Raw genomic sequence first — 21,806 nt, 5'->3', positions numbered from 1 at the left:
TGTAATTGACAGCACATTGCAGTACAATGAAGAAATGGTAGCCTTTGAATTGAAAGATCCACTGTTGTTAAATTCACAGTGCAAAACTTACATGGGATGAACAGGAATCTTAAGGAGGTTCTTCAATAATCAACTTGTCCCCAAACGTCATGCCAACTGAAATTCTCCATCAGGGCAAAAATATGGCTCATCATATTCTGCCTGAACACTCTTGGCCTGGTTTATTTATCCATATCAAAGACTATGAAAAGAATTGATACCATTGTGAGGCAGCATGGCTGAGACAATGTCAGTCTGTAGTGAGGTGGGTGTTACATGGTCGATCTAAAGTGGCGCCCCTCTTGTAAATAGCGGCGAAAGTGCAGGTCGGTCCAGAATTTCACGTTGTAAATCATGAACCAATGATGAAGGGGGAGGGAGTGTGATGTTGATTGATTAATTTTTGTTATTTTCATTTAACGATGTTTTCTCGGCTCGTAGTTCATCAGCGTTTAGTTAGAAAATGGTTATTTACTTGTTTTGGCCGAGAGTCGAGACAAGGGCTATTGTTGGCCTATTGACCTGTGTTGGATTGTCGTATCCAAATGGTTAAAGTCAGTCCTATTAGTCTATTTACTTCGTATTTAAGTTTAATCGCTACATGAATTAATTGTCATTTCCTGTAATTGTCCATTTATTTTTCTGCATATCATCTAGGATTCCTCAAATGCACCCATTTTTTCATCATTATGGGACCCAGTTCAACATGTTCTTTTATGATTTTTTTTCGACCATTTTTATTGGGGCAATCCCTGGCATAATATCCTGGAGTGCTACAATTGTGCAAAGTAAGTCTACAATTGTGCAAAGTAGCCTCAATTTGTTGGCTAAGCCTAATCCTTCTAAATCAACTCTCCAAAGCCATTCAAATTTCCTTCATTAAATAAAAACTTATAACTTAACTTTCAGTCACACCTCAATATTCACCATTCACCATCCCACTCATCAGAAACGGTCATATTTTTATCCTCTCACCCTATATAATTATCTAAACCTAAATATTTTGACGGAGCACGGAACTCTTCCGTTTCCTTCATTGACTTCAATTCATCTGGAAAGTCTTTCCGTATTTCAGTTGAATTATGACGTATTCATAATGAAGATCTCATCATCAGATTCTTGGGTCCTCTAATGAGAATTTAAAAGTTCTATCAAAAGGTAAAATATTTAAATTTTTATTATAATCCCTTACAGATTCTATCGTCTTTTGTTGCACTATGTTCACAGAGTTTTATTAGTCAATAATAATACTAAAATGCATAGATATATTATTGGTATGTAGATTAAAAACAAACCATAATTAAATTGTAAAAAAGACAAAGACTTTTAAAGACATACTGAAGCAGGGGCAGATCCAGGATTTTCTTTAGGGGGGGGGGTGCATAATAGGTTGCTTGGATAAACTTGCGAACAAAGAAATGCCTGCAATTCAAATGAAACCTCGACAATTATGCGTCGTAAGTAAGTAGTTTAGTCCAGATGGTCCTAAATTTAATCCAAAATCTGGTGAGGGTTAAAGTTCTAATAAATCTGTTGGAATCAAAATGGTATGAAAATATTGATACAAAAATAGTCAGTTAAAAAGACTATCCCGCCATAAAAAAATAAAATGAAAAGCTGTTCACCATCTATAAAAAAATTATATTTAATATTTTCTGCATAATATTTTGCCTTTGCACTTCTGACCACTATAGCGAGTGAGTTAAGCTTTTTATTAAGGTCTTGAACCATCTTTTTGGGTCATGCAGTCTATGTGACAATTTGTATAGGTCAAATCATTTACAATGTCGTCCAACTTTGTGACAACGCTTAGTAACTATGATAGTAATGAAGAGTAGGAAATGAGGAGAAAGATACAACTTTGTATAAAAGATATATTAAACATTAAATACCAGTTCATTTAGGAATGTAACAAGAAAAACAGAACGAAGAGATAGAAATGCATACAAGACATTTAAAACAAGGTTTTTAAGTATAGGCAATAAAGCATTAACTAATCAATGTTTCTTTTTAAAAATAGTGTTTTAATAAACAGTGTCAACATTGACGAAATCTCAAAAATTTGCTAGTCAGAATTGTACTTTTCATAACAATTCACTTAAATTACGGAATTCACACTCTTATAAGAAAAATTCTATTTCTCTATTTTCACTCCCGTCATATCTGTTTATTACATGGTCGATGTCTAGCTCAATATTCCGGTGAATGTAATAAAGTCGAAATACTCCTTGAAAAAACGGATTATTATGTGTTTGTTATTTTTGTATTTGATAGGTATAGAATGGTGATTTAAATTCTCAGGGTTTCAAGCTGTGGTAGATTTCTAATTAGGCTTTTTTTTAATCTTGAGATTTTCAGATATTCAATTCAAACGTTTAAATCTCGACACGTCTGTTTAGCACAAAAATTTGAAATTTGACTCAGATTTAGCATTAAGAAAGGGATTTTTCCTGTAAAAAATTTGATTAATAAACAACTAATCGCTGAAATATGATTGGATGGCATTTATCAAAGTAGGTATAAAAATCCTCGGTGGTATATTTAGCAGTTCAGACAATTTTATGGACAAATATATGCAACCCCTATAAAAAACATAACTATATTTTGAAACTGATTGGTATTGAGAAGGTGAGAAATACTGAAATAATATTGTAGTTGCATTCCCTTTCCGTGGTTAACTCAAGTTGTATGAATTTCCAATTTTTATCAACATTTTATTACATAATGCTTGAAAAAACAATCGATGCCATTCCACTGATTCAAAATAAGAATTCAGAGACCCATCTATACCAGCTAGATAAAAAAATTAAACACATAGCCTTCTTTTATAAACAACTTTTCGAAAATTTATTTTTCTTAATTATTTCTTATTTTTCCTAATTATATTTCATAATATTTTGCCTCATATTCTTAGTTTTAAGTATATACTTCTACGAACTTTTATTTAAGCTCTAAAGAGTTCGGTCTTTATTTTAATGTTTTAAGATGAACATAGGAGGTGATATGTCATATGTTGCTGAGCTTTCATTAGATGAAAATAGGCAATTAAGTGGCCACCATTTCCTCACCAAAATCCGAAACTTAAATTAATAATTTTTGCACTTCTCATACATCTACTTTCTATTATACAAATCCGCTAAAAACAACAATGTTGTAAAAACCACCCTGCTTTGCAAAAAAGCAAACACAAAAAACAAAACAGAGAGCCGAAAAAAGTAAGATATCAATTTCTTTGCCTCAGTGCCATAGCAAGACTCAAAAACAAATTTTTGACAGTAAAAAGAAGTAAATATTTTGCTTTTGCAGCCCCATTATGACAGCACAATCCTGAAATATCATTTAGACAGCCTAAAGAAGTGTTAGCATTTTAAATTTCCCCTCCTTGTTTTTACGAAATGAAGTTTTCACCTCCCAGTTGGCTTTTGTGGTAGTACGGACAGATTCCCTTGATAAACTTAAATTTAAGTTAATACTTTTTGGCGGTATGCGACATTAGTAAAATCTAACAGAGACCACACAAAGTGACTAAAACCTCGTTTCAAACTTGTTTGCAAAAAAAAACAATCTTAGTAATTAAGAACTTACTAAAAACTCAACTACTAAAAACCAATAAAAAAAAACTTTCGTCCCAAACCGGAGCAAGCAGTCCCTACCAAAAATACACCACTATGTCAGGGGGGCACCACCCTCCCCTGCTTAGGCTGCGCGAAGGGTTTCAGCAACCCCTAATGGCCTAAGCCAACAAAATGTTGCAGGAGCAACACTTTGGTCAAAAATCCGAAAAAGGGATTTGAAAATATTATATTTACTTAGCAGACAGTTGAACCTTAAATGCAATGACCCCTTAAAGACATCTTTCAAGTGTCATATTGTCTCAGACTTTTTGTCCGAATTCTTTCTTTCGATGTGCACATTACACTTTATACTACTGTAGATAGTATGAAGAATTTCTTTCACAATCATACTACTGTAGATAGACACTGCTAAAATTAAAAGGAAGGTACAGTAGTTAGTAAAATACATAGCCCCTCGTCTATGTAGATGACTGTGTTCTAATAATATATTCCTATTTTCAACTTCCCCCCTCTCAGTAACAGGAATGAAACTGAATTGTTCATGCTCTCAAATGCATTGGAAGCAAATAATGTTTTGTCTCAAAATATAAACCAGATTTTTATTTTCAAATGTATTCTGCAAGACTGAAGTTGTCAAACCCTCAAAATTTTAGAATGGTATATCGCATGAACGAGTCTTTTAATTAAGAAATTTGTTGTGCACACCTAGGTCTGCTCATCAAGGACTATTGATCAGCGTCGAAAAACTTGATCAGCGTCCAACTTTCTAATATCACTTCTTATAAAGGGCCTAGGGAAAGCTTCAATTTTTTGCTATTGGACCAGATAACCGTCGCACATCGTAAGAACTTTCCAATTTAGTCTAGCTTCGGTATGAAACTGATATCTGCCTGCTTGCCTCCTAGAATGATGCTTTCCAGTCGAAAATAGAAACATGGCTCGATGGAACGAGAGCTTTGCTGCATAACTTCAGAAAGTCCTCTTCGACATAGACTATTAAACTCGCCTTCATCTCGCATACTGTGAGCTCTAGCTCAATTTCCATTAAAAAACATCATTTTTGGCTTGAGTCAAGAATTATGCGTAGCTTTTCAAAATGTAATATCATATTCGGGGTGAGGTCCACACTTTCCGTAAAATCTGTAGAGGTTAAAACCTCACCACTTTCTAGCTATAAGCTTAAATCGACAGAGTAGGAGGAAAACATTCTATGGTTTTTCAAGTTAAAACATAACCATGGCAACTATCGAATGATGAAAAGTAGAATAGTTTTATCATTAGCGATGTTTAGAATTCAAGACTCAAGAAAGGTATAGCTCTATTGTAACTTCCGTCTTCTGTGTACCTATTTTCTTTTAGAATCCAAAATTGTACCTTGGGCGCTTTGTATTTTACTATCTTCTGAAACTAATGAGCGAAGGTCGACATAAACCTGTATTTCAGGCTCTTCGTTCATCCCTTTTTTCTTCTTATTAAGTTTTACTTCCTGAAGCTCAAGTGCGCTACAACAGTTGAAATTAGAACAAGTTTTACAGCTTCCATATCTGATTCGGTCCTGTCCTTCAACTTGCCTTTTTATTATTCATTTTATTGCGTGTTGAATCAAAGGGACCTAGAAAACAATTAAAGACTAAAATATGACTACTTAAATCAGGTCTTTGATTTAAAGCTATACCCTACGAGTGCTAACATTCACAAACTTTTTAAAGATGCTTGTTTTATGTACAGTTTTTGCTATGCGTATGAATTACGGTTCAGTCACCAGTTTGAAAATGAAGGTCCTGCAAGGCTATAAATCCTATAATTATGGAGGGAAAAAAGTACTTTTCTTGGCTAAAAAATTTCATTTCATTTTATTAATTTTTTTGCTTCTAATATTTATGTAATTTTTGGTGGGGCGAATCCAACTGGATCGAGGCTTAGACCTCAAATGTTTATGGCCTCCACACCCCATTCGGTTGAGCTTACAGAGTCACACCACCAATCCCCATCCAAACCAGGACTTGAGATTAGTGACACAAGGACTGAAACCCGCATCTTGAGGGATACCGGATCGCAAGTCCAGTGTCCCATCTACTGGGCTAGGGTGGCTTAGCTATAAACGTTCCCGCAGACTGGTTTGACCACTAATCTTCGCCAGTAGGCTGCGCAAACTAATTAATTCCCTACAAGAGGTAGGATCGAACCTAAAAGCCTTTAATCAAGAGCCACGACCTCGTACACTGCGTTATCACAAGGTTTCTTATAAGCCGAGTATTTTAGTTTCTAAACCAGAAAAAAAAATTCGAAAACCTATTTTCTGGAGTTTCTTCTTGATGCGAACTTTTCGCCCCTGCCTCTCTCTTTTGGTAAAATTGTTTTCAAGAAAAATGATAACCTGTGAGGACTAAAAGATAATAAATCTTTTGTAAAGTTTGCAGTGCCAGAAATTTAATTTGAAAATTTAGCCACAAAAAAGCACATTTCTCGGCTTTATTTGCAGATAATGTATCTTGGGTTAACTGACTGGTTTGTAAAGGCTAAGTTGCTCGGCACTTCTTTAATTTTGACAGTAATTGTTTGAAATATTCCAAAGTGTGAATTTGTTTGGTTATTTTTTCACTTCTGAGCTAGTATATTGATGGTTTTTTTTTTTCAATTTACATTTAAATGAGGGTGTACTGATTTTTCCTTCTTTTCTTTTTTCAGGGAATTAATTTGCCAATATGACGAAATTCTTTTTGCGGAATATGGAAAATATCAAGTAATTTTAAATAACGGATCTAATTGTCAAATTCAAACCGATGGAGACTATTGGCCATCTAGTTCTTATTTACGTAAGCTTAATTACCTTGTTTGAACGTAAGATAAGATAGTATTCATCTCAGTAGCTCTATTACAAGCTCTAATAGAGCCGAATTCACTAATTGTTTCAAGCAAAGAAAAGGAAAACCTGGTACAACAAAGAATTTCGAAAACTAATTAAAAACGAAGTACATCGTACATAAAATAATAATTATAAAAACGCATAGATTTCAGTAAAATATAAACTACACAAAAAGAATGTCAAGAATTAGATAAGTAAATTTTATACGATGAACTGTAAAAAGGATGGGAAACGGAGAGAGAAAGGAGATTCACTTATTGAAGACATGAATTATGTGGAGGGGGGTCTTCTACGTGGAAATTATAATTTGACTAAAATGGTGATCTTTGCTGAAGGAGAATGAGGGCGCCGAGCTATAAAAGGGTACCATTGGCAGAGCACTATTGGCCAAATATAAGATTTTTTTCTCATTTCCTCAAGACTAACCAGATTGACTCGGCGAAAAAGGGAGATATGCAGGGTTTTGCCCTCATTAAAGACAATTTTAAGCATCTTTTTTATATGACGTTTGTCTGACAATTCCTTCGAGATGTCAAGATGCAAACAGGACAGGCGTACTCAACAGAACTTGAGCAGAAGAATTCTAAAATAGTGTAATTTAGAAGATTTAAAATTTTTAAGGAGCTTAAGGAGGAAGAATGTAGGATTTTTGCTCTGTAAGATATGATTAATATTTCTAATTGCTATTAGTAATATAGTATTTGTTATTGTGAAGTGTGCATACAGTTTCAGGTGGGGGGGGGCAAATTTTTTGCGTTTTTTCCACGGGGGAATTTTCCATGGTGAGTGTGGTTTCCAAGAGGGTGAAGGATATTTCCGTGGGGAGGAGTATTTTTTCATGGAGGTGGGACCAGATGTTCCGGCATTGTTTGAAAAAACGATCAGAAATTAAGTAAAAAAATTAAAACATTAAAACTTAAAAAAAACAGGAATCATTATGTATTTGAAAGGGGTTCCCCCCTCCCCAATACCTCGCTCTTTACGCCAAAGTTTGAATTATGTCCCAATTATTTAAGAACGGCTCCTGAAACGCAAGGGTCGTTTAATTAGTACAATTAGAACCTTTTTTAAAAGTCTAAAAAACTTTTCAGCGCAAAGAGCGGGGTGTTGAGGAGGGAGCATCCCCCTTCAAATACGTAATAATGTCTGTTTGTTTTAAGTTTTAATGTTGCTCCTTACTTTCAGTTGAAAAAAACTTTTCTTTTTTTTATTTAATTACATACTGCGCCCACAAGGTGAACAAAACAGTGCTTCAACCACTCGGCTAAAAAGATCTAACCATTCAGCTAAATATCTTCATATTATCGTTCTTTTTGCATCATAAAAAGGAAAATTTGCAAAAGAGACCTGAGCCATTCTGTTTTTATGTCTTGTTTTAGTTTACTTATTTTGCAAATACTTAAATCCCATTAACGCCAAGCAGTGATACGGCTATTTTTTTAAGATAAGATTCATTTGTAAATATCTAGCACTAACTAACTAGTCAAATTTCTACATTTTATCACTTAAAATGTAATACGTATAGAAACAAAATATGGCAAAAGCATTATAAGCTGTTTATTTATGGGATATTTATCAAAAATTTTTAATAGTATATCGATTTATAGGATGTTTTCTTAACATAGTATTTATAGAGCATATGCTCTATAGAGAGTATTTTACTATTTATTCTAAAAGATAGAACAAAAAATGTCAGAAAACTAAAGAAATCAACAAAAAAGACGAGCGGTAACAATTACAATTACAAGTAGAAAACAATTATTTTTCACTGAAACATAAAAAAGTAAGAGAAACAAAGAAAAAATAATAATAGCCTGAAAAAAAATTTGTTGGGTCTAATGTTTTTTGCTGAAGCATAACTATTGAGTCAAGAGAACTCAAATTGACTTTGTACCCAATTAGGAACGAATTCAATTAGAGAACTCATATCAGGAGTGAATTGTTGAGGCTGTTCTTTAATGTGTAATAGACCAGGGAGAAACATACTAGTGTGAATATGGCTAGACAATGGGGGGTTTAAACTGTAAGTTTTTTTCGAATGGGAATTTATTGGTAAATTATATCGGTGTCGTATCGGTATCGGATTCCAAAAATTCATATTGGTTGGACCCTAGTTTATACGGGAGAATCATTCAAGATATATGTTTTTATCTCTGAATTTCATTAGCCCAAGTCAAGTTCCCAAGTTATTATTGTTCTTATTTTTTTGGTTGTGTCATGGTTGGTCTCTTCGTTTCAGATTCTTCTTTCAGGATTTTGTCCTTTCATGGATTTTGATTATAATCCATGGTTTTTACGAGAATTTAACGAATTAGATGATTTTCTAAATAAATTCCCGCGCATTTGCTTGTCTCCAGGGCATTAAAAGATTATCTGGAGTCCAAAAAATCACTGCATTTTTTACAATTTCCACCTTGACAATTTCCACAATTTGACAATACCTTGACAATTTCCACCACACCCGCAAATCTCTTAAAATTGGACAATGACGGGAATGAACAGGCATATTACGAAAATCAACGTTAAAGAATTGTTCGTTTAATTAAAAACTTTCCGAATTTATAGTTAACTCATTGGGAATCGTCGAAATTAAAGAACTATTTATATTTACTCTATAAGCAAAAGCGTAATCCTAATAATTTCCGTTTTTACGCAAATGATCGACACTGCATTACCAATTCTAGCACCGGCAAGGTTTCCGCTACAGCCGCTAACATGATCGCTCACTATTTATGACTGTTGGTTCTTATTGATAGAAGCACATAGTAAAGTTTTTTCAAGCTTTTACTTTGATCAAATGTTGATTCTAAATCTCTGCTATCTTTTGTTTTGTTCAATTCTAATAATGGCCGTTTTGGTTTTTCCTTAGGTTTTAGTATCTTTGCTGTTGTCTATAGCAAATAATATAATCGAGGTCCTTGACATTCTTTTGTGTTATTACTAGCTTCTCCGCATCAAACAGATCGTGACAACGAACTGTTGGATGCTTAAGACTTTAGCGCAAACTTTAGCGTAAAGAGCGGGTTGTTGTGGAGGGGATGGATCCTTTCATATACGGAATAATTTCTGTTTGTTTTAAGTTTTAATGTCGCTCCTTACTTTCAGAAAAAAAAACTTTTTTTTTTTTTTTTTTTTATTTAATCCACTATCAGAAGTACTTTTTGCTATGAATAAGTCAATAGATATCTGGTTAATTAGAAATTTTATCTGACTATAAAAACTAATAAATAAAGTGCTTGCATTACATTTGCTAATGCCCTAACTTTTATAAAGACTTTGAATTTTGATTTATAAAAAGAAAAATCAAATTCTAGACTTATTCAGGGGTTCAAGTTTGTAAAAATATTTTTTAATGCTCGAATAAAACTCGAGTTTCCCATCGTGTGCGATTCGTTTCACTTTGGTGCTCTTTTTGAGGAGAAGTCCCTATGAAATTATTTTTGCAGTAATTTTTACAATTAACACTAACTGAATTAATAGCTATCATTCCTGAACTGGCGTCAAATGGAAGTTTTTCCTCACTAGATCGTTTATAAAAAAAAAAATGTGTTTCTACCTCTCGGTTACTCTGGGCCGAGGATCGCTCTTTGCTAGGTTGCAGTTATTGTCGCTACCATGATGTACTTCGCAGCACACATCTATTAGTTAAAATCTCTATGCTTTTCATAAGAAACTAAAAAAATAACCTTTGCTTATGTACTCCATCTCTTCGTTTTCCCTTATCGTTCTTTATCTATGTTTGTCAAAACTTATTATAAAAAAAGATATCTTTCTCTTATAGCTATACTATACAGCAGCATTTTTTACTTGTGCCTTGCTGTTGCCTCTTACTTGACCATTTATGGGTCACGGAAGTTCCAAGAATGGAAGGCAAATCAGAAAAGAAATGAGAATGATGCCTACCCTGCTGCTGATTCAACATGTCAGAACCCTCAAAAGACGAAAAGGCTTGCATCGCTGGATACTTTTCGCGGGTAACAGACTCTTATTCCTAGTTTACTTGTGTGTTTCTTACTAAAAGGTGCAAAAAAAAAAATAATCTGAGCCGTGGTATTCAAAACTATTAGTAGTTATCCGCTGTGGTAGATACTTTGTAAGTAGAGTTGATCTTCGTAGTTGCAATGAAGCCTCACCCGTAAAATTTCTTGCTTATTTGGTCCAGTAATCACTATCAAAATTGAAATTTCCTACCAGTGAGCTCGATAGATCATATTGTAAAATAACATTTAACCATTTGTTTTGTTTTTTTTTAATAGCCAAAACAAAAGTCGGGGAATAACGAAGATGTTGAGTATACACAAGCTATTTTTAATACTTCAAAAATAGAACTATAGAGGCTGGTAAAATTCGATTTAACGGGGTCTCCAATGGTAGGAATTGGATCAGGTATATCGACTTGGATTTGCAAAAGTTCTCAAATGTGGAGCTTCAAATTATAAAAGTTCTTTATTTCTTAATATACTGAATCCATTCTGTGCTAGTATTTCGCACTAAAATACTTGTTTACAATAAAAAGTTCCTGATTTTGTTTGCTAGGAGCTGAAGTGTACCGAAACCTTCTTAACACCTGACTCGACAAGTCAGATGTATCAGGGCCTTGTAAAAGGTTATATGTGGTCCTTCTTCTTCTTTGAATCTTCTTTGGAGTAATAGAAATAAATAAATAAGGTTAATACTTCAATTAAATACTTAGTTTTTTGCTTCTAGAATAGGCAACTCGTCTTTTCCCTGTCAATTAGATATAAATGAATCACTATATATATATATATATATATATATATATATATATATATATATATATATATATATATATATATATATATATATATATATATATATCTTCTATATATATAAAAATAAGTTGTCTGTCTGTGGATCTGTGGATCAGGTGACGTCATGTTTCTGTGTCGGCTGACGTCATGAAATTAGTTGTCAGGTGACGTCATGTTTCTGTGTCGGCTGACGTCATGAAATTAGATGTCGTCATTTTTGCTTTGACGGTGACGTCATTCAAGTTATATAAGACATATGTTCACGTAGAAATCTATTAATGTTTAAGTTTACAATGACTGATGAAGATGCTCAAAGAGTCTATGCCAAAAAACTTGCTGCTGATAGTTCCTCGGCACGCTTTCTTTTCTGACTTTCTCTATCAGCAGCAGGTTTTTTGGCATAGACTCTTTGAGCATCTTCATCAGTCATTGTAAACTTAAACATTAATAGATTTCTACGTGAACATATGTCTTATATAACTTGAATGACGTCACCGTCAAAGCAAAAATGACGGTAACTAATTTCATGACTTAATTTCAGAACTTAATTTCTGTGTTGACTGACGTCATGAAATTAGTTGTCGTCATTTTTGTTATGACGATGCTTAGTATATTGTAAAACACATTAATTTGGTTAATAATATACCATTTAAAACACCAAAATGAACATGCTGGAGTAGTCACTCGGTGAGAGAGGGTGTCAGAACGGAGAATGAAGGTCCCAGGTTCAAATCCTGGTTAGGCTAAAAAAGGTAAAAATCTAAAAACTAAAAAAAAAAACTGAAAAAACTAAAAAAGGCAAAAACTACAAAAAAAACTAAAAACTAATAAAAAAAAATTAAGAATAAAAATAAAAAAAATAAAAAAAGATAAAAACTAAAAAAAAAAGTAAAAAGAAAAAACGAAAAAAAACTAAAAAAGCTAAAAAAAAAAGGTAAAAACCAATAAAAAACTGAAAAGAAAAAAAGGAATAAAACTAAAAAAATTTTCATCTAAAAAACTAAAAAAAACTAAAAAAGGTAAAAACTAAAAGAACTAAAAAAAAAAAAATACTAAAAAAAGGAAAAAAACTGAAAAATAAAGGAGAAAAAGAAAACTAAAAAAATATAAATAAAAATAAAAAAACTAAAAAGATAAAAACTTCAAAAAAAACTAAAAAGAAAAAAGAAAAACACTAAAAAACCTAAAAAAAGGTCAAAACCAATAAAAAAAACTAAAAGGAAAAAAAGGGAAAAAATTAAAAATTTATTTCATCATATACCAATTCAAAAACGAATGTATACCGGGATGACGACCGGGACACAGGGAATATAAATGACACAACTACAACGGGGACGCCGGGGGGCACAGGGGGATATAAATGACGACCGGGACACAAGGAATATAAATGACGCCCGGGACACTCAAAGAGAAATCAGAGACTGGGACACCGGGACACAAATGACGACCGGGACACAGGGAATATAAATGACGACCGGGACACAGGGACATAACTACAAAGGGGACGCCGGGGTGCACAGGGGGATATATAAATGACGATGGCGACTCAGGGACTGGTCGATTAGCAATCACCATCAACAAAGCTCAAGGGCAATCATTAGAATCATGAGGTATAGATCTGAATACGGATTGTTTTCCCATTGACCATTATATGTTGCATGTTCAAGAGTCGGTAAACCTGACAATCTATTTATATGCACTGACAATGGGACAGCAAAGAATGTTGTGATTCGCAAGTTTTACGTAGTTAAAAACATATATATATATATATATATATATATATATATATATATATATATATATATATATATATATATATATCGCACAAATATATACAGAGGAATATATACCATATATACAGTATTCACACGAAATTCTGATCAATGGATAATTCTTCTGGGATTTGTCTATTTTGACGTGCTTTTTTGGGCTGAACCTTTTCCTAGCTAATTTGTCTACTATGGGTTGCCTCTCCGTAGTAGCATCGTCTTTATCGGTATGAATAAATAATTGGAGGTAATATGCTTGTGACTGTCTGTGTAAAATTTTGACTCTTGTTGATAGAAGACCATTGCCAAGTGCTGAATTCCATTTTGTGACCAAGATGGGCCCAGGATTGAACAAAGCCTTCATTCATATTGAGGTCCCGGGACTTCTTGCTGTCTGGTTCTAAGCCGTCCTAAGCGCTTCGGTGTAGACTTGAGAAGATATGTTGATCCCTGTCCTGCACTGATATCCGGGATCATTGCTTTTCCTAAGGCCAAAATAACTTCAATGATTTAAAGAACATGAAAATTGGAACTAGGAATGTTACGACGTTAAAAAATGACTATCGTATCGACCGAATTTCAAGAAGATTAGTGAAGGATTTGTTTTGTGAGGAAGAATTAGCGACACCACTAAAAAAACTTCAGGTACTGATGGTGACTCTGAGGCTAGAAATAAGGTACTCAAGATTATGGATATGATTTTTGAAAAAAGGGGAAGTACTTAACGATTTGAGGAAAACCTTAATTAAACCAATGTAAAAAAAAGATGATGACAGTGAGGGTGGTAATTATCGAGGCATTAGTCTGGTCTATTTCGGTAGCAAATTACTTAGTACTATGATACTTTTTAGATTGCGAGGTGGTGTAGACAAAGTTTTGAGAGAAGAACATTGCAGTTTTAGAAAAAGTAGAGGATGTTGGTCCCCAGTTTTATAGATTATGAGCAAGCGTTCGATTGTTCTGATAGAAGAGGTTTAGCAAAGGTCTTATCCTTGTATGGCATACCAAACAAATACATTAAAATGATTAGTGCTATGTACGAAAATAACACTGCTGCAGTTATGGTAGGAAATGGGTTAGAAGCTGGTTTTATATCAAATCAGGAATTAAGCCGAGTTATATTCTATTCCCCTTTATATGGATTATGTTGGCGGACTTTGTCTTAAGGAGCACAGGAAAGGCAATGGGAGACCACGGAATCAAATGGGGAGAAAAGTCTCTTCTGGACTTAGATTATGTCGATGATTTAAGTATCCTAGATGAAAGTGCGAGCAAAATGAATGTTAGGGGTTTTGTGAGTTCAGGGTGCTAGAATAGGTTTGGAAATTAATGTTAAGAAGACTAAGTCGCTAAGGCTAGGAATAAGTGAAGATGAAAAGGTGACGTTGAGTAACGGAAAGATTTATCAGGTAGACAGCTTCACTTACCTTGGTAGTATTATTAGTAAAGATGGTGGGAGCAGTGTAGATGTTAAAAGTAGACCAGCCAAGACTCAAGGTGTTTTTTCACAGTTAAAAAAAGTTTGGAAGGAAGGGAAGATAAGTCTGCAAACCAAGATTAGAATAATGGAAGCTACTGTGATGACAGTGGTAGAATAAGGCTCTGAAGCATGAGCGCTCCGAAAAGCGGATGAAGATTTCCTAGATGTTTTCCAGAGAAATTGCCTGTGGATTGTTACGCGGTACTGCGGTACGGTACCCTGGTGACTCACCATATTTCAAACAGAAAGCTCTACGAAAAATGTGGTTCAATCCCGTTTTCTAGGGCTAAAATGAAAGAAAGGTTGAGATTGCTAGTGCAAGTTCTGTGAATGAATGATGACAAATTGCCGAAGATTGTCCTTTTCGGCCAACTGTCTTGGGCTAAGCGGAAGACAAATCATCCTCATCTGGGGTGGGAGGATTTTATAATGAAAGATCTATAGGAAAAGGGAACTTCCTGGGAGGGTGTAAAGAGGGAGGCTTTGAATAGATTGGGATGGAGGAGGAGCCCTCTGTAGCTGTGTTGGCCTCAGGTGGCTCGGTACTGTGGCGAGTTGTTAGTAGTAGTAACAGTAGCACTTATGCCACAGTCAATAGTTATTGTATACTCTTTAGGGGAAAACTACAAGCAATACTCGAGGGGAGGGCTGGCTTGTTTACAATTTGGAAAAATAAATAAATGAACATATTAAAAGATTTATCTCCAGTCAATAAACTCATAGCAACTGCTCTTGTCATTTTAAGTTTTCAGTTGTCGTGAATGAAAGCCAACAAGGGAGTCAAGACCTACTAAGAAAGTCTGAAGAAGATCCGCCTGAAAGGCGACCTCTGATAATTTTAACCTAAATGCCCGCACTGGCCCTTCCTTGTTTGTTTCCAACCTTCGCAAGGTGTTGCTTCGGGATCGGTCATAAAGGTTTTGGAGATATACTCCATCATAGTGGGTGGGTTTTAAGATCAGCCAAAGAAAGTTGTCTATTTTAAACATGATTTGTTTAACCTGTTGGCACAATTTGCAATGACCAGGGAAAGTTTTTGCACCTCTTCTTTGATCCTGAAGCACAAGTTATACCCGCATGTAAGGTAAAGCATGTTGTAATTTTCCCAAAATAAGTTTGGAGGATGGCTCCTTGCTTATTTTTTTATCTATGTCGGGGTAAAAACACACTTTTGTTATATTCTTAATCCCTAATATATTTCGTGAGATGATGGAAAATATATATGTAATATTAAGATGTAACAACAGACTAGGTATTGCTTTTCTGGGGGGGGGGGACTTTGAATCTAAACTTTACTCTGGACTCCCAGAAGAAAATGGGTCTGTAAATGCATTTTTATGGCATCTTGGCCCCTTCATCAGAACATTTTTCCAACCCCTCCTTGTTATGGTGGCATCCCACAAGACCGAGCTGTTGTTTTCTCTGGAAATTTTTAGTAATTAAAAGTTTAGATTTGGATTTTAGAAGTTACAGTTTTATTATCGTGACTTAGGCCGGATAGAGAGCACAGATAAAATAGCCAAGGGTCTCTGTTTTTATTTTTTTCCGGAGGGGGCTAGGAGTCTAATTAGTTCTACCCAAATCCCTACGATGATCCCTACGAAAAACCCACCCAAACACCCCTACGAAGGATGCGATCATCACAGAAATTGCAGTATTATATTCAGGATCTCTTAGAACCCTGCTACAAAATTTTTAAATTCCTATGTTCCAAAACACGAAATTTTGTATTTTCTCCGAGATATTTGACAACAGATACGTTTTTATTTTTTCGATTATTTCTTTTCCCTGAGTGATCATTTTGAATTAGTGGCTATAGAATATCGGTAGTGGGATCATTCAATCGGAAGTTAAATTTTCTAGTGCATTTTTTTAGCAAAAAAAGAAATGGGGTTAATGAAAATGCTGATTTCTGCCAATTTGTGCTGCAAATCATATTTTTTCTTCGAATAAGGCCGGAATCCTATCGAGTGATAACTATGTAATGACTAATCCCCACTCTTAGTGCTGAAGTCTGAATCTTCATTTTCACCCCAATCCCTTAATATCAGACAAAAGTCTGTTGTCTTTTTTGTTTTTTTTTCACAACATTTCACAAACAGTGAATATAAGGATTTATTTATTTGGAGATGCTTTTAACTATGAAAATTCTAGTTTTCGTGCTTTGAAAGGCTATAAGTGATTAAAAAACCTATAAATACCAACTGCCTATTTGAACTCTAAAATGCTCCCAAATCATTAATAGATAAACTTTAGCGTAAAGAATGGAGCTAGAGGGGGGCAGCTTTCGTCGTATGCAACATAATATCTGTTCTCTTCAAATTTTAATGTTGTTCTTAAATCCCATTTGAACAGCTTATCTCTGTGTTTTTTCTTTTTTTTTTTTTTTTTTTTTTTTTTTTTGCTTCAGAGGTTATTCGTGAAAAATTGCTTACTGACCTTTTTTGGGCATCTTGTCAATTATTCCTTACAGTTAGAAATATATTGGTCATCATACTCGCAAAAAAAGGGGAATTGAGGTGAAATATTACAGAAGTGAATCAAAAACTCCGTCTCCGTAGTAGAACATAATGAACAATACATCATTGTGTAAGAAAGAAAAAGAAATTTGTAGCAAAACCAATTTTTCAAGCACCATATCCACCCTGTAGAAAAATTTTTAAACTCAAACAGAAAGTGTAGGTACTATATGTCGAGCATATACATCAAATTTGTTTTGAGGAATCAGTACTATGGAAGTTAGCACTATCCTAATGTCCTGAGTGTCAATTTGATAATAGTTGGTAATGTTGTACCTGCTTAAAAATGTGGAATATAAGGGAACTTAAGTCTTGTCCACATTTATTACTTTGTTTTAGGCTGAGCATTGTTGTGATGATATTTGTGAATGGTGGTGGAGGTGGCTATTGGTTTTTTCAGCATGCGACATGGGATGGACTGCTGGTAGCGGATTTGGTATTCCCATGGTTTATTTGGATCATGGGTGTGTGTATACCGATGGCAATAACTGGCCAGTTAAAGAGAAAGGAAGCTGAATGGACCGTATTTAAAGGTATTTTGAGGGTATGTATCAAAACACTCACGAGGCTTATGATTTCAAATTCCAGAATCTGTATGAGGTTATACAGACTGCATACAGTCCTTTCACCTCTGTTTATGAATTGTTTGTGATTTATGGTTTTTGAATGATATTTTGGTCTTTGAAATTTAAAAAAAGGTTTTTAAATTCTTTTTTTCGCTGCAGATTTCTATAGTTTCTGAATATAATTCGTGTGCTTATCTTTCAAAGATGGAAAATGTTCGGATATGCTATACCTTATGCTTTTAATTGGATAGCATAGCTTGAAAGGCTAGTCGGTGTTCTCCTTAGTCGTAGCTTGTTTTGATTGGTTGCTTAATCTTTCGAATGTACCTATAGGCAGGTTTGTTTCTATCTGTAGATAGGAAATTGGTTGGTTTGTTAGGTCACGGTATTAATCCCTTCTCTCTTTTAAAAGAGCCTATAGGCATATTGTAAGTTAGTGCAGTCGCGTATCGAATATTTGGCACAAAAGAAGATTTCTTTCTGATGTTTCTCAGTAAGAAATTTAAACATGATGCTGTAGTAAAAAATATGTTCCATGCTTGCCCTTTTTTGTTATAGACATTGGGATGCTGATTGTATAACTCGCGTTAATTATATAGAGGGTATGGGAATCAAGTGTAAAGTCTGTAATTTCTGTTTTGTGGAGATTTGTGGCTCTCATGTCAGAGGTTTTTTATGTTGCAATTGTTGCTATCATAACTGTGAGTAATGCCAAAACACCAACCCTGGTTTAATCAGAAAAACACCTGCAAAAAATTTTAGTTTAGTGATACCAGACTGATTTTGCATGTATTTTAAGCTGTTTTTGGAAGAAACTATTCAAACACAAAGAATATTTGTTTTTCGCGTCATCGCTGCAAAAATAATGGATGTAGTGATTATACAGCCATGGATTTTTATTTAGCAGCTGTAGAGAATGATACCCAGCAGGGGTTATGTAGTGATTGGTTTGCTTCGATTGGACTAATTGAGACGCATGAATTGGTAATATAAGTGGAAAAAGTCGGGTTATATTCGTGTAAATTTTGAGAAGATCTTTAATACTAATGACCCCGACAGCGAGATATTTAGATTTTGAATAACTTATCCTCCATTTTTATGGCACTTGGTATTAACCAAGTGACATATAGCAATCGCCAATTCTGTCGGTCTGTCGGTCTGTCTGTCTGTCGGTCTGTCGGTCCCGGTTTTGCTACTTTAGGAACTTCCAGGTAAGCTAGGACGATGAAATTTGGCAAGCGTATCAGGGACTGGACCAGATTAAATTAGAAGTAGTCGTTTTCCCGATTTGACCATATGGGGGGAGTGGGGGGCCGGTTAATTCGCAAAAAATAGAAAAAATGAAGTATTTTTAACTTATGAGCGGGTGATTGGATCTTAATGAAATTTGATGTTTGGAATGATATTGTGTCTCACAGCTCTTATTTTAAATCCCGACCGGATGTGATGACATTGGGGGGAGTTGGAGGGGGGGAAACCTAAAATCTTGGAAAACACTTAGAGTGGAGGGATCGGGATGAAACTTGATGGGAAAAATAAGTGCAAGTCCCAGATACATGATTGACATAATCGGAACTGATTCGCTCTCTTTGGGGTATTTCTGAAATATTAAAAAAATGAGGTATTTTTAACTTACGAACGGGTGATCGGATCTCAATGAAATTTGATATTTAGAAGGATATCGTGGCTCAGAGCTCTTATTTTAAACCCGACCAGATCTGGTGACATTAGGGGGGGAGTTGGGAGGGGGAAACCTAAAACTTGGAAAACACTTAGAATGGAGGGATCGGGATGAAACTTGGTGGGGAAAAAACACGAGTCCTAGATACATGATTGACATAACCAGAACGGATCCGGATAGTTGGGGGGGGGGGGTTAATTCTGAAAAACTAGAAAAAATGAGGTATTTTTAACTTACGAACGGGTGATTTGATCTCCATGAAATTTGATATTCAGAAGGATATCGTGTCTCAAAGCTCTTATTTTAAATCCTGACCGGGTCTGGTGACATCGGGGGAAGTTTGGGGTGGGGAAACCTAAAATGATGGAAAACGCTTAGATTGGAGGGATTGGGATGAAACTTGGTTTGAAAAATAAGCAGAAGTCTTGCATACGTGATTTACATAATTGGAACGGATCCACTGAATTGGGGGGGGGGTAATTCTGAAAAATAAGAAAACATGGCGTATTTTTAACTTACGAAGGAGTGATTTGATCTTCGTGAAACTTCATATTTAGAAGGACCTCGTAACTCGGATATCTTATTTTAAATCTCAACCGGATCAAACATAATTGGGGGGGGGGGGCAGTTGGGGAGACCGGAAATCTTAGAAAATACTTAAAGCGGTGAGATCATGATGAAACTGGATGGGAAGAATAGAAACCTGTCTAAGATACGTGACTGACATAACTGGACCGGATCTGCTCTCTTTGGTGGAATTGGGGGGGGGAGTTATTTTGAAAATTGAGGTATTTGTAACTTACAAGAGGGTGACCAGATCTAAATGAAATTTGATATTTAGAAGGATCTTGTGCTTTACAGTTCTAATTTCAAATTCCGACCAGATCCTGTGACATTCGGGGGAGTTGGAGGGGGAAACCGGAATTCTTGGAAAACATGAAAATTGGGGTATTTTTATCTTACGAATAGATGATCGGATCGTAATGAAATTTGATTTTTAGAAGGAATTCATGTCTCAGAGCTCTTATTTCAAATCCCGACCAGATCTTTTGACATTGGGGGGAGTTGGAGGGGGAAATCTTGGAAAAACACTTGGAGTGGAGGAATCGGGATGAAGCTTAGTGGATAGAATAAACAAATGTCCTTGATACGTGATTGACAGAATCGTACTGGATTCGCTCTCTTTGGGGGAGTTGGGGGAGGGGTTCAGTGATTTGGCGAGTTCGGTGCTTCTGGACGTGCTATGGCGATGAAAATTGGTAGGCGTGTCAGGGAGCTGCACAATTTGACTTGATAAAGTCGTTTTCCCAGATTCGACCATCTGGGGGGCAAAAGGGACAGGAAAAATTAGAAAAAATTAGGTATTTATAACTTACGAGTGGGTGATCGGATCTTAATGAATTTTGATATTTAGAAGGACTTTGTGACTCAGAGCTCTTATTTTAAATCTTGACCGGCATTAAGCCTCTTATTTTCCTTTTTAAATCAATCTATTGATTCATAGAATTTTGTTAGAGCTCATACCATATGATCTCTTGGCTCTTAGCTCTTCTCGCCTCGTCACAAGTGCCATATGAGCTCTTAGCTCTTGCTCTTATTGGAAGTTATGACATAAGGGTAGTAGGATGTGTGTGGTAGATGAAGAGCATTGAAAAACTGTGTATTTCTTAGTTTGGCAAATGAAAAGTCAATGATAATGTTTACTTCCAATGTGCTACTGTTAATTAATGTCATGTTGTCAGATTCAATCTAGTAAAAAAAGAATTCTAGCCAGTGGTAACCTAAAATTTAAAACGTTTCAAATGAGGAAGAATCGGCATTTGAAGTCAACTAAGGAATGGCAACTGTTTGCTCTGTTAATCTTAATGATAAATATTTATTGCGAAAATATAATAATAACATGATCCCTTTACTATAAACGATAAAATGTGACGGGTTGAAATAGGACTTGGAGCTTAGTCTTGAACATAGTTATTATTCTTCACAATTTAAAGCACACATTTAAAGACAATCAAAATAAAGAACTTTTTAGCGGATACTTTTCAGTTTTGCGTAAAATGTTTGAAACAGCCCTTAGTTTTAGAAATGATTCATATCTGAAACTTCGTTGGTTACCACTTACCCATTTATCATCATTGTCACTTTGTCTAATACATTTTTCTTTCAGTGGTAAATTCTATTTTTCCATTACTATTTATTAGAAAATAAATTATTTAGAAAAATTTGGCAAAAATGCAAAAAAAGTAGGTTTCATTTGTATGAGAGGAATACTTTCTGCAATATATGATAATTTATATGATACATATTTAGAACTCTTATCAGTTAAAGTTAAATATGTTAATCGTCGTTTTGAGTTTGAATAATAATTTTCCTCCAATGGTAATTATGGCACTTGGTATTAACCAAGTGACATTTAGCAATCGCAAATTCTGTCAGTCTGTCGGTCCCGGTTTTGCTACTTTAGGCACTTTCAGGTAAGCTAGGACGATTAAATTTGGCAGGCGTATCAGGGACCGGACCAGATTAAATTAGAAATAGT

At 34.9% G+C, this 21,806-nt stretch overlaps 1 protein-coding gene across 3 annotated transcripts in view; it reads left to right on the top strand.

Annotated features, from left to right (window-relative positions):
- LOC136034673 (heparan-alpha-glucosaminide N-acetyltransferase-like) overlaps window positions 1-21,806 on the top strand; it is a 52,708-nt gene that overhangs the window by 6,294 nt on the left and 24,608 nt on the right. For 2 of the 3 annotated variants that reach the window (XM_065715989.1, XM_065715990.1), the window contains exons 3-4: window positions 10,262-10,454; window positions 17,360-17,564. In XM_065715989.1, the coding sequence (XP_065572061.1) occupies window positions 10,262-10,454; window positions 17,360-17,564 (398 nt within the window). Of the gene's footprint in view, window positions 1-6,302; window positions 6,431-10,261; window positions 10,455-17,359; window positions 17,565-21,806 lie in introns of all 3 variants that reach the window. The other variant, XM_065715988.1, reaches the window with a different exon arrangement.

Source organism: Artemia franciscana, chromosome 13 (genome assembly GCF_032884065.1).
Source record: "Artemia franciscana chromosome 13, ASM3288406v1, whole genome shotgun sequence".
Classification (NCBI taxonomy): domain Eukaryota; kingdom Metazoa; phylum Arthropoda; class Branchiopoda; order Anostraca; family Artemiidae; genus Artemia; species Artemia franciscana.
The sequence above is the reverse complement of the archived record's forward strand: the minus strand, read 5'-3'. Positions and strand labels throughout refer to the sequence as shown.